This window comes from Rhinatrema bivittatum, chromosome 2 (assembly GCF_901001135.1).
Source record: "Rhinatrema bivittatum chromosome 2, aRhiBiv1.1, whole genome shotgun sequence".
Lineage (NCBI taxonomy): Eukaryota > Metazoa > Chordata > Amphibia > Gymnophiona > Rhinatrematidae > Rhinatrema > Rhinatrema bivittatum.
In genome coordinates this window covers 80,973,997-80,988,022 of record NC_042616.1, presented here as the reverse complement: position 1 = coordinate 80,988,022, position 14,026 = coordinate 80,973,997, and the positions used below count along the sequence as shown (strand labels likewise).

Genomic DNA, 14,026 nt, shown 5'->3' with positions numbered 1-14,026 from the left:
GAATGGTTGATCGCCTGGAAAAAACATAGGTGACACCAGGAACTGGGGTGCTTCAATGTTCAAGCATATGCCTATTGCAAAGGCAGTGTGATCCTCGGGATGAAGGACTGAGGAATGGACTGAAGAGAAGTCCTTCTGTATTGTTAATTGTTTGGGTAATTGCCAGGTTCTTGTGGCCTGGTTTGACCTCTGTTGGAAACAGGATGCTGGGCTTGATGGACCCTTGGTCTGACCCAGCATGGCAATTTCTTATGTTCTTATGTTATATGATCATTGTGAAGTATTGAGGGGATTATAGGGAAGACCCACTGATCCAATATAATGTAATTGTTAGACTGGGAAATAAGTGGACAAACCTTATCCCATAGGTGATGATGGTAGCGTATGATTTGTAACCCAGGACTGGGTTTTTATAGATTGAGGATTAGTAGGATGCCGCGGCTGGCCAGGCATCCTAATACACTCATATGGTGTAGTTGATCAGCTCATTGTCTCAATAGTTGGTAAGATGGAGGCTTACAATAGGAATAAGGCTTGAAGGGTGATTTCCCCTCTTTTTTTTTATGATCCTCGGTAGAGGGCCGAGGCTGAATATTGACATCGTGATAGAGATGGACGTTGAGGATATGTGAGGAAAACAAACTGCCTTTTCCTGTTCTTCAAGCCTTGTGACCGCATCTTTGAAAAAATCTCATAATAAAATGACTGGACGACATGGCAAATATGCCCAGTTGTCATGAAAATGACATTTCATATGGTGCTAGTACATAAGCCTGGAAGGCATCTGGCTGCCAAGGCAGCTGCTGAAGTCTTAAAGGAGACTTAAAAATCTTCGGAACGGAGTTCAGGAAGCGCCTCCACCTTTTCTCGAGGTTAAGGAATTGAGGCAAGGTTTTTTGGAATGTGGTTTGTAGAGTCTGTAGATTATCCAAGAGATGCGCGATGCAAATTAGTAGTTTGCATGCGGTTTGTGAGCCATTAATATGAAATGGTCCCTTTTTTTTTTTTAAGTCCTTCAAGGACTTATGGTTTTCATGCAACGGTGAGTTGGAATGAATTCTGAACTTACCAGACGTTTGCATTACCAACTGAACTACCACAGAGAGATGTGTATCGTGAACGGTAGTATAGAAAGACAAATCTTTCATTTGTACATCCAGTCGATGTGACAATGTTGGGAACCAAGAAGGGAGTTTCCCAGGAATTCTCCAGCAAAGCTGTTAACTGGAAGCTGTGGTAGGACCAACGGTTCAGGAAGAACCGGAAAACAAAACTCCAGCTTGTTTCTCAGCCCCCCATGGAGAAGTAGATCCTACTGGCAGTCATGATAAATCTTGCCCGACCTTTGTGGACTGCGCAGGTGGCAGAACATGCTGAAAAACGAACTCGGCTCTAGTATGCCGGTTTCCGTTGGCGTTTTGTTTTTCCTTTTTTTTTTTTTTTAATGTTTTTGTGCTGGTTGGAGGGGCTGATTCTGTAGCAGTGACGTACTGCTATGATGCAATGTTGTCAGGCGCCTGGTGGGCACAACAGTGCCTGTGCGCTTGTCACTGGAGCCGATGGTCTGCCTGCGCCAATGACCCAGCGTTCTTGGGGCACTTTGCTTATGCCGGGCCCTCAAATTGACTCACCGCTGCTTCGGCCTTCCGGCGCAGGCATCGGTGCACCATGTCTCCCGGCTCTAGCTTTGGTGCGCCAGCTGGTACGGTGCACGCCGCACTCACAGCGCATGCCTGAGTGCGCCGTGAGTGCAGGCGCACCAGCTGCCGGCACTCACAGCGCATGCATTATCTTCAGCGCTTCTGCCCACAAAGGGAAAAACACCCAGCAACCGCGTCAATGTGCCAGTGGCTGCGTCAGTGCGTCAGCTCACCGGCAGCTAATCGACGCATCGATGCGTCAGCGGCCGCTTGTCTCAGCACTCCGGCGCTTGAGTGGACGCTTTGTCTCTGTGTCAATGTAATGGCGCGCTGGTTCTGGCGTCTACACATCGGCGCCAGTTTTGGCATCGTGACATGCCGGTGCTCATGCCTGCGCATTGGCGCCAGAGTTTGAAATTCTTTTTTGTTCTTTTTTTTTTTTGATTGAGGCTCACTTCTGAAAACGGCCTGAAATCACAGCGCGCCGGATCCTGCGGGCTTGCAGTCGGGAGAGTGGTAAGGACATGCCCCCAGTCTCCGTTACCAGCTTATAGAAAAGCAAGTTTGCTTACCGTAAACGGTGTTTCCGTAGATAGCAGGATGAATTAGCCATGCTGTCTGGGAGCATCTCGCGACCGGTCAGTAGGCAGAGTTTGTTGTGTAGGGCCTCGAAAGGCCTTGCATTCTGTTACACTCTGTGGTTTAGTGTGCCCTTGGGCCTCAGCCCAGGCCCAGACCTTCAGGGCCGAGCCAAGAGTTGACGGTGGGCTCCGCATGGCTAACGGGCTGACCCTCTGCCAAGCCTGCAAGCTCCCAAGGCCAACATCCAAGGATGTTGGAAGTTGAATGGTCCTCCGACCATTCCGAGCCCTTTCGGACCCACCTCTTGATCGGCATTGGAGCAGCAGGCCTGGCCTGAGGTTGAGACCTTGACACGAAGACAGGACTATGGTCGATGCGACGGCATCGCTGACAAAACACTTAGTTGATGCGGCGGCATCCTAGACGAAGACACTGGGTTGATGTGACGCATCCTTGACGATGATACTTAATAGTTTGACAACAAGTGGGCGGAAGGACAATCGCACTGTCTCTCAGGGCGCCCTACTCAGGCCACCCGCGGGACTGAGTCGCGAACCACCCTGTCCCACTGCGCGCCCTACACAGCCCTTGCAGGCTGGTCACAGACCACGAGGAGAACGGGACAGCGCAGGAAAAGTCCAGGCAAAGAGGGACTCCAATGACGAAGCCGGTGTCACCCGAAGCTCCCTCTAAGGCTGGCGGGAACGGAGGCTACGGAGCGCAAGGACCAATCCCAACTGCAGACCGCACCAATCTCGGGCATACACCATCCGGGAACCACGGCTCTGCAGGAACAGAAGGCTCAGGAGCACCAGACGAAGACACAGGGAAGAACATCCTGGAAGGCGGGCACATCAGGAGGTAACGATCATGACGAGACATCAAAACATGGACAGGGACCTCAGGCGGAACACCAAGACATGAAGACGTGGAAGAAGGCAGACGAGACGAGGAGCTCCACGAAGAACAGAAGACCTTACAAGACTCTGGCAGGCGGGAGCCTCCAGAGGGAAGTCATGCTGATGCAAGGCAACAAACAGACTGACGAAGCAGCCCTTTATAGGGCTAAAGCAGGAAGTTAGTCCCAAGGTGGGGCCAGCACACTTCCTGTGCCTGGCCCTTTAAATCTGGCAGAGAGACGTGGGTCGGCACCTAAGAAGCAGGAAACAGGGGCTGTGCAGGACCATGGACAGCAGCCTGCACAGCATCTGTTCGTACAGACGCAGGCAGGGCCTGAGGAGCAGACCCTGACATCGGCAGCGGCTCCAGCCGCTGCAGGGAGCCCCGGGGGCAGCTCCAGCCGCCGGATGGAACCAGGGCTTGCGGCCTAGCGCTGCGAAGATGGAGGTAGCGTCGGGGGCAGTCCCAGCCCTGTGCGGAGAAGCAGGAAGGCTGCAGTTCCGATCGCGGAAAAGATGAAGATCCAGGGCGGCCTCCGGGCCGCATGGGGCAAGCGAGATCGCGGCTCCAGCCGCGTTGGAGGCCCGACGGCGGCGTTCTGCCGCGTCGGGTGAAGAAGGGCAGCGTGGTAAGTGAGTCTGTTCGCGGGGAAACCCGCGGGTAGCAGAGTTTCCTCAGTTAGTACAGAGTTTTGAACTCTGTACTGCTGCGCGGTGAGCTTCCCGCGCGATTGCCTTGTTACCTCAGTCTCTTGTAGCCAAGCGCGATGTACGTGGAAAACGTTTTTTGGTAGAATCTGTAGACTGTCTAGGGAGGTGGGAAGGGATTGCATGGCTAATTCATCCTGCTATCTATGGAAACACCGTTTACGATAAGTAAACTTGCTTTTTCCCGTCGATAGCAGAGCTGAATTAGCCATGCTGTCTGGGAGTAACAAGTTCCAGAGCTGCATCGAAAGATGCTTGCTGTCCGATACAGTAGTTTTATTTTATTTTAAATCTTTTCTATACCGTCGTTTGGTGGGGACTGTCACAACGGTTTACATTAAGGCACATAAAAGTAATAATGCTGCAATTTGTCTGATTACAAAAGTGCCATAAGGTTCGGTAACATAGTGATCAATATTAAATGTTAAATGTAATGAATCTTGTCCAGGTCTCTCTATCTTGGTTTTGATTACAGAATTAACTTTAAAATTGTGACTGTCCTTTAAAAAAGCTACACATTTAGTGAATACAGCAGTGTGTGTGGGTGTTTTATTGTTCGTGCATTGCTTGTCCCTGGTTTCTATTCACCCTTCTCTTTCTGAAAAGCTTGTTTAAAGAGCCAGGTTTTTAAACCTTTTCTAAAGGTTTTGCTGTCTCTTTGCAATCTTAAATCTAGGGGCATGGAATTCCATAGTATGGGTCCTGCCAGTGATAATGCTCTCTCTCGAACTTGTGTTAGTCTTGCAGTTTTGACTGATGGAATAGTTAGAAGTGCTTTGTTTGCTGACCTTAGGTTTCTGTTAGGGACGTGTACACGGAGGGCTGTATTTAACCAGTCAGCATGTTCGTTATATATTAACTTATGTAAGGTGCACAGTGTTATGTATTGTATTCTTTGTTCAATGGGAAGCCAATGTAGTTCAGCCAGTGTTTCAGTGATGTGATCTCTTTTACTTTTGCCAGTTAAAATTCTTGCAGCTGAGTATTGCAGAACCTGCAATGGTCTTAGTGAGGTGTATGGAAGACCTAGTAGAAGTGCATTACAATAATCAGTGCTTGCAAATATTAATGCTTGTAGTACTGATCGAAAGTTAGCAGTTGTCAGAAGTGGTTTAAGTCTCCTGAGGACCATGAGTTTAGCATATCCTTCCCTTACTTTTAGAGATATGTGTTGTTTAAGCTTAGTTAGGTGTCAATTATTACTCCTAGATTCCGTACTTTCTCTGCAAGTATTATTTGTTGGTTGTTTTTTTAGTGTGATTGAGATGTGAAAGTATGAAGAGAAGACCAAGTTGTCACTTTGCAGATGTCCAGTACGGAACTCTTCTTAAATGCATAACAGATGCTGCTGTTGCTTGTATCTGGTGTATTTTTGGTTTGTTGCTCATAACAATAGAACATTTATTGTAGCAGAATTCAATGCATTGAGATAGCCAACTAGCAATAGTTCTTTTTGAGACAGGCTAGTTTGGATTATTTGGGTTAAAGGAGAGGAACAATTGAGAAGGTCTTCCTTGAGATTGAGTCCTTTTATTGTAATAAGCTAACGCTCTTTTACAGTCTAAAGAGTGCAGAAGCTTGTCTCGGTCATTATGATAAGGTTTAGGTTTGAAGATTGGCAATGTAATTGACTGGTTTATGTGGAAGGTCGATACTACTTTAGGAAGGAAAGTAGGATGAGGCCGAAGAGTGACCTTATCATGGTAAAATTCTAAATAAGGAGAATAATGAACCAAGGCTTGTAGCTCACTTACTCTCCGTGCTGATGTGACGGCCACTAGAAATACTGTTTTCCATGTTAGGTATTTAATGTGGCATGAATCTAATGGCTCGAAAGGAGGCAGCATTAGTTGTTCAAGGACTATATTGAGATTCCATGCTATAGGTGGCTTTGACACCAGTGGCCGTAGACGAAGCATGCCACGCATGAATCTGGAGATCAATGGATGGTTGGAAATGGGAAGTCCATTATGAGAGTGGTGGAAAGCTGCAATAACGCTAACATGCAGACGAACGGAAGCCAACTCTAGACCAGCAAGGTAGAATGTATGGAGATACTCTAGAAGTTGCATGGCTGTTGATGAGAATGGATCTAGTTGTCGCGGTTTGCACCATACCGTGTAACGATGCCACTTTCCAGCATACTTATGTCTGGTTGAAGGTTTTCTGGATGCAATGAGAATGTCTTCAAGTTGAGATGGCAGACCCAGGTGGCTTAATAAATGCCTTTCAACCTCCAAGCTGTCAGGTGGAGGGATTGGTGCATTGGATAAAGGAGGGACCCCCCTTCCTGAGTTAACAGATGTGGATGGTTCTCCAGTGGAATTGGTGGGTGAATGGAGAGCCGCATGAGATACGGATACCAGGGCTGCCTTGGCCAAGCTGGAGCTATGAGGATCATATCCGCTGTGTCTCGGATGCATTTCTGAATTGTCTTTGATATCAACGGAATGGGAGGGTAAGCGTAGAGCAAGCCCTCCGTCCATGGGATAAGAAATCCATCTGGAGCATGACAAAGTTTGCTCGGGTAAATGGAGCAAAATGCTTGTGTTTGACGAGTGCTCTCTGTGGCAAAGAGATCTATTATCGGGTTGCCCCAGCGTTGAAAAATCCTTGTTGCTACTTCTGGATTCAAAGTCCATTTGTGTGGATGAAATATTCTGCTGAGGCGATCCGCCGTGACGTTGTCTAAACCTGGAAAGTAAGTGGCTTGCATTGAAACTTTGTTTGCTATTGCCCACGTCAGTATTCAAAGTATTTCCCGACAGAGGATCCATGAACCTGACCCTCCTTCCTTGTTTATGTAGAACATGGTGACATGGTTGTCTGTGTATACCATGAGATGCTTGCCCCGAACTTTGGGGGAGAAGGTTTGAAGCACTTTCCAGATGGCTCAAAGTTCCAGGAGGTTGATCTGTTGTGTGCTCTCCTGAGGAGACCAAAGACCTTGAGTCTTTAGATTATTCAGATGGGCTCCCCAGCCCCTCCTGGATACATCCGTTGTGAACGTAAGTTGATGGGGAGGTAACCGGAAAGGTGCTCCCGAGGTCAGGTTGTTGGTGTTTTTCCACCATTGAATGTCGATGCGCATTTGAGTAGCAAGTTGTATCCTGGTTGAAAGGGCTTGAAAGTATTGAGACCATTGATTCTTTAGTCCCCATTGTATGCGGCGCATGTGTAGTCTGGTGTAGGGAACTACATGGATAGCTGCCGCCATATGACCCAGTAACTGGAGGACTTGACGTGCCGAAGTATATGATCGGTTGCATAGACATCGAGCTAGTGAGGATAGCGTTTGAATCCTGTCCTGCAGAAGGTACGCTCTCTGTTGTGTTGTATCAATGAGCACTCCAATGAACTGTAGTGTTTGGGTCGGTTGCAGGTTGGACTTCTCGTAATTTATTATGAAGCCCAATGTCTGAAGGCAATTGATTGTTTGGAACGTGTGATTCCGTAGAGTAGCCTGATCCGAGGCTACTAAAAGCCAGTCGTCCGGATAGGGAAACATCTGGATCAACAGTTGTCTGAGGTGAGCCACCACCACCGCTGAACATTTTGTGAACACTCTTGGGGCCGAAGATAGGCCAAAGGGTAGAACTTTGTATCGATAATGACTGTTCTTGGCAAAGGTATTGCCAAGAAGAAAGGTGCATGGGTATATGGGAGTACGCATCCTTCAAGTTTATGGAACATAGCCAGTCGTTGGGCTGTAGGAGGGAAAGAATAGTCTTTAGAGACATCATCTTGAATTTTTCTTTCTGAATGTGTTTGTTGAGATTCCGTAGGTCTAAGATGGGTCGAAGACCTCCAGACGTTTTTGGGATGAGGAAATAATGGGAGTAGAATCCACGATTTTCCTGCAATATTGGAATTCTTTGAATGGATTTTTGGCTGTGCAGATTTTGTAACTGTTCCTGAAGGTACAGTGAGTGGGTTGATGTATTCCGGGGGGAGGGAGTATGAGGGAGGCATGGGAGTGTTACAAAATTTATCTGGTAGTCTTCCCTTATGATGTTCAGCACCCAAGAATCCGAGATAATTGCCTCCCAATTGGCATAAAATAGTCGGAGGCGACCTCCTATGTATGGTGGTGGAGGTAGCTCGGGATAGCTCAAAAAGATGAAGTCTGTTTTTGAGGGGATGCTGGTGCTGGCTTTTGTGATCATTGACGAGGTCATCCACGGGATTGATGAGTCTGAGATTGGTATCGCTGGTGGGAATAATTTTGCGTTCTATAGGTATTGTATGGTTTAAAAAGTGCCCTTGAGTAGGATTTCTTCCTGAATGAGGGGTAAAATTTCCTGGATGAAGTATGGGGGTCCGTAGGAGAAGTGAGTGACAGTACTGCGGTACTCTATTCTTTAAGATGAGTAACGGTTTCCGCAAACTTCTCAGCAAAAAGATTGTCTCCTAGACATGGTATGTCCGCTAACTTATCGTGGACGTCCTCTCTTATAGCGCTCACTCTCAACCATGCCATTCGTCTTGCTGCTATAACTGTAGCCAAAGATCTTATGGAAGACTCAAACGACTCATACACCGAGCGAAGTAGATGGCGAATTCCTTCTTCCATGTCTGTAAATGGCTGTGGAAGAGCATTATCAGAGGCTAAACATATGGGATGTAATCTCTTAAGACATTCAAATAAATACTGGATTACGTAAAACTGATGGTGTTGAATTTTTGTTGCTAGCATGGACGAATGCTATACTTTACAGCCGAAGTCATCCATGGACTTATGGTCCTTCCCTGGTGGTGAATTGACATGAAGTTTTGACCTTTTTGCCTTTTATAGTGAAGATTCCACTACTACTGATTTGTGTGGCTATTGTGTGAAATCGTAAATTGTTGAATTACGCATACGGTACTTGAAATCCGTTTTCCTTGATGTAGCTGTGGTGGTAAAAGGTTTCTCCCACATTTTACGAAGGACTGTATCCAGTACTGTATGTGGTGCTAGAGCTGTTGGCTCTGGAGGCATTTCAAATATTTTCAGTATGCCAAGAACCTCCATCCTAGCATCAGGAATCTTTCCTGTCTCAATATTTCAGAGAGCATACTTTCTCGATGAACTTTGCATAGGACACGTCTTCGGGAGAGGAATAAGGTTCCGGGAGACCTTCGGAAGGGTCAGATGGAAAACCTGTAGATGAGCCAGGGGACGATGGCCATGGCGAGTCTGGAGAGTCCGGTCAATCAGCAATTGGAGATGGTGCTGATGGCTGAGAGGGAAGGAGTGGAGTTGGCGAAGGCTGAGAAGGCGCCAGTGAAGGCTGAGGATGTACCGTGTTTAGATCATGAAGAAAAGTATTTAATTCCTGCGAAATCTGTAACATCGCTTTAGATGCGAGAGGTTGTGCAGGTCCTGGAAAAGGACCTGGTCCTGGAGGCATTGCTGCTATGAGCGAGTCTTGAGGAGGGGATTGTGGTCTACTAAGGGAAGACCCAAGAGAATCAGAATCTTCGCTAGAGGTGTCATGGACAGAGACTAGTTCCAGATGCTGGTCAGAATCTGTGTCACTAGGTTTTGAAGATTTTAGATGTTTCGTTTTTTGTGACTTTTTAAGAGATTCCTGACTTAGCAGTACAGGCTGCATCAAGACTGGTGTCCCGTGCGTCGGAATTCGAGGTTGAATCAATAGCTTCACATATTTTAAGTCATGACACTCCATTGTGTCGCGTGGCATAGATGCTGTATGCTTAGATGCGCCGAGCGGCGCGCCGATGTGTTGTGTGCATCGCTGTGCGCTGATGCATCGTGTGTGCAATTGTGTGCCGATGTTTTGTGCGCGCATCTGTGCGCTGGTGACTTCTGCGCATAGCTGCACGCTGATGTCTTGTGCCCGGAATCGTGCACCGATACATCGTGCGCTGATGAGTTATGCGCCGGGCTAAGCGCTGAAGCACCATGCGCACATCCTGGCGCAGATGCGCCATCCAACTTCGGCCGATTTGATTTTTTATGACCCTTCTTTAGTGTCGATGAGCGGGATCGAGCGGGTTCAGTAAACTGAAAACCACGCGGCTCATGAGATTTCTGTGGAAGAGGAGTTGCGGCCTCAATTCCCTTCACTGGCCTTGGTGGATTGACCGACCTGGCCGAGGTACCCTCTATCGACACAGACCTTTTTGACGGAGTCTTCTTCGGTCTCTTCGACGGTCCCAGTGAAGACTGTGTTGACGATACCTTTAGGCGCGCTTCCTTTGGGCTCTGGAAGACATACGAACACAGTCCCTGCATGAGACTTGGTCGTGTTCCGGTCCCAGGCAAATATAGCAGTAATTATGTCCATCTGTAATGGACATAATTTTACCGAACTGGCAGTATTTAAATCCGGATGGCTTAGAAGCCATCACTGCCTAAAAATATTGAAGAAAAAAAACAAAATTTGAGAAAAAATCTCTTCAGAGACGAGGAGGAGAAAAACCCCGCGTGCAGACTGCTCGCGGAAAAAAAGAGACTGAGGTAACAAAGCAATCGCGTGGGAAGCTCACCACGCAGCCGTACAGAGTTCAAAACTCGGTACTAACTGAGTAAACTCCGCCTACTGACCGGTCACGAGACGCTCCCAGACAGCATAGCTAATTCAGCCCTGCTATCGACAGGAAAATAAATGTCTTGTAGCCCTCCCCCTGCCTCTATTCAGTGCCAGCCCTATGAATTGGAGGGGGTCAACTGAGGAGGTTAGCTGAGGCAATCATCGCCCGGGTGGGGGAGGGAATGCTCCGACATGTTGGAAATTATCTCGTATGGGCAGGCTGCTGAGACAGATTTTTACTTCTTTTCCATATTTCCTTTCTTCTTTGATGAATAGAGTAAATAAATAGATGGTTTTTATACTTTTGTGATGTGAAGAGGAGAGAAGGAAAGAGCTCAGCGCAAACTGTTGTGTGGAAAAATTCAGACTGAGGTACCTGATGTGACCCTGCCAGGATATAGCAGGGAGGGAGTACCTAGCTAAAAGTCTGTAATAGACTGAGAGCTCCGCTACCTAGTGGCACAGAGGAAGTACCCATACAGCATGGCTAATTCAGCTGCTATCTACGTGAAAAAGCTGTCTACCAAAGGAATACATAGATGCAAAGACATTTTTAAGGTAGGGATTTATTTATAGTGTATTTAACTTGTACTGTACACATTGATGCAGAGATATAGTTTAGTGACTGTGCACACCAAATCTTATTTCTGTGGGCAGCCCCTGGGATTTGCAGGTGCCAATGACTTCTTTTGGCAAGCAATATGACAACTTCATCTCAGGGGGTTTAGTCAAAGATATCACTGCTCTCTGAGGGCAGTGTCAGTTCTTCCAGTGGAAAGGGAAGTGGGCTAAAACATGGAACTAGAGGAGGCAACGCTTCTTGACAGCCGATAGCATTGGAGGGAGGGGAGGAGGAGGTGGAACAGAGGCATGAGACGCCACAGCAAGGGAAGGTGAAGGAGATGCCTTAGGGGACGCTGAATCCATCTTTTCAAGGATGTCCTGGAGCACAATTTTCATCTCAAGCAGCTCAGTCTGCACACCCTCAAAGAGGTTGGCAATGCGGTCATTCTGTGACATTATCCTCTCTTCAAAACGACTGAATGGCACATCTAGTGCTGCAACAGGAGGCTGTTCAGGTTCTACAGTACTCGCCCACATGGTGGAGTCTTCCTCTTCTGAGAACAGCAGTGAAGTTGCAGGATTCTTGTATGACTGGAGGCACCCATCCTCCATTTCAAGCTCTTCTTCTTCTTGTAGACTGAGATGTGCTGGCTCTGCATTATCTGCTGGCTTTGGCAGTGCATCTCCCTCCTGCACACTCGGCCACTCCGCAGATGCCTGCCCCATCCTGGCCACATAATCTCCTACTATTGCGTGACTGCAGCATGGAGTTTCAGACTCCATGACACCCTCTTCTCCTGCAAGAAGGTAAACAATAAGATTTTTAAGAGGGGGCTCCTGCTTTTGGCCTGTTGCTAACTATAATTGCTCAGGGCTGGCACTAGGTTAATCAGTGCCCTACACAAAAACTTCAGTGGCGGCAGCTCTGGTACAGCGCTCCATCATTCAGTACTGGCAGTTGCTCCAGCACAGTGATCAACCTTTCTCTCTTACCCAGCATCCCCTTTTCTCCCTGCCCCCATCCTTTACCCAGCACCATTATCCCCTGACCCCTCTCTTTTTCCCTCTATCTACATGATGTAGAAGGGTTTGGAGGATGGGTTGCCAGTATGGTGGTGCCGCCTCATACATCAGCTCACACACCCCAAAAGCCAGCTCTGAGTTATATTTAGATGCATCAGCAACAAGAATGGCATGCAGTGCAGCTAGCTGTAAGGAACGTATCCATGTCCTTAACCTCTGACCTGCGGCATAACTGGAGATGTGTGCTGGATACAGGCCTCACGTAACTTGATATTGAAGTGCTTGCCTTTTGACAGCCATTATATGATGTACAGTGGAGTAAGGCAGGATCTCTGTACATAATATCATGTACAGAGTCTTGACAGTTTTGCACTAACTCTGCCAAGAAGATTTTAAAGCACTTGCAATACAAACTATGTGGTAGTTAGTGGATTTGAAAAACATAAATGATTATCAGGATGCAAAGATAATGCTGGCATACCAAGCAGCTCTGGCAAGTGGCTGTCTGCTAGTAGGCAAAGGCAAGCTGCCAAGATAAAGCAGAGTTGCTTACCTGTAACAGGTGTTCTCCAAGGATAGCAAGATGTTAGTCCTAACAAATGGGTGACATCGTTGGATGGTACCCGGCACGTAACTTTGATCTCAAATATTCTAGAACTTTAAACATGCCCAGCTGAGCATGTGCAGCAGCAGTCATCATCCTGCCCCCTAGGCAGAGCCCCTCAGTCCATGATATATCTAATACATGGAGAAACCAACTCCCAGGGGAGATGGGTGGGTTTCGTGAAGACTAACATCCTGCTTTTCTCAGAGAACACCTGTTACAGATAAGCAACTCCGCTTTCTCTGCGATAAACAGGATGGTAGTCCTCACATTTGGTTATTTCCCAAGCTATAGGCTGTCCGAGCAGGACATAGCAGAAAACCGCACAGAGTTAAAAGTGCCACCTCTCTCCCTTTTGCCTGTGAGGCAGCCGACTCACAAAAGGATCTAGGTGGGAAAAAAGATGGGTTCTACAAAGATAAAACCATAGAAATGAATGAGGCAAGAAAACCCCTGCATGCAGGGGTACCTAAGGATAGAGGACTGATGCAAGTGCCAGCAAGAAACATACTCCGCATCACGGAAAAGATTACAAGCAGGGTTTCAGATCAGGAAACCCTGATGAGAACGGTAGGTCTAGAACTTCCTGGATACAGGAAAAATTCCAGAGATGTAAACAAGAGGAGGACTCTTGGACAAACCAATAAAGCAGGAGGGTAGGCTATCTAAGAAAGCCGATTAGGCAACAAGGTAGATTAGACGCCAAAAATTGTCCAAGGTTGAGCTTTATCTGAAAGGAGACATATATTTTAAATTTGTGCCCGACTCAGGCCGAGTTTCGCCCCACTCGGGGCTGCCTCAGGGGCTAAAATAAAAAATAAACAATGTAAATAATACAGGACATACATAAATAATTTAAAAATAACCTGAAAATATTTTAAAAAACATAAAAATTAACTAAAACCAGGTAACACGTAAAAAGACAAAACCATGACCGAGACTTGAACTGAAGTAGGAACAAGACACTATTGATCAGATGACGAAAGATACAGTGAAATATCATAATTTTACCTGTATATGAATGAACACTAGAATTTAGTGCGCCAAAAATCATGCAGTCTTGTGGTCTGCAAAAAATGTAAAAAGGGGGCCACTAACACAACATACAGTTAATAAAAATTTAAAAAATAAGGTCAAGATAGAAATGAAAAATGAGACTCAAATTGGACTGGGTAATGTTCAAAAAACAAACTAGTGCGGTACAGCAGGGCATAGAGGCACAGAATTTATATTGAAACAAGTATGTGGGTCTAACCATGAACGAAAGTAAATCATTACAATCCCCGATAAAAGGTTCACAACTATATAAATACTCCGGACCTATTTTGACATGTAATACACCATATTTATGTAAAAACGATCCTTAGAATTATCTGAAAACTGTGCATGGCTGATTGGGGCTAACATCCGCTTAAATGAATGACCAAAATCACTATGAAAAAAAAAATACGATATAAATTGTCTGTA

General features: G+C 46.6%; 1 protein-coding gene across 1 annotated transcript in view; it reads right to left on the bottom strand.

Moving 5' to 3' along the window:
- DLEC1 (DLEC1 cilia and flagella associated protein) overlaps positions 1 to 14,026 on the bottom strand; it is a 778,557-nt gene that overhangs the window by 600,683 nt on the left and 163,848 nt on the right. The window contains exon 6 of the mRNA XM_029587026.1: positions 11,171 to 11,729. Within this exon, the coding sequence (XP_029442886.1) occupies positions 11,171 to 11,729 (559 nt within the window). The remainder of the gene's footprint in view (positions 1 to 11,170; positions 11,730 to 14,026) is intronic.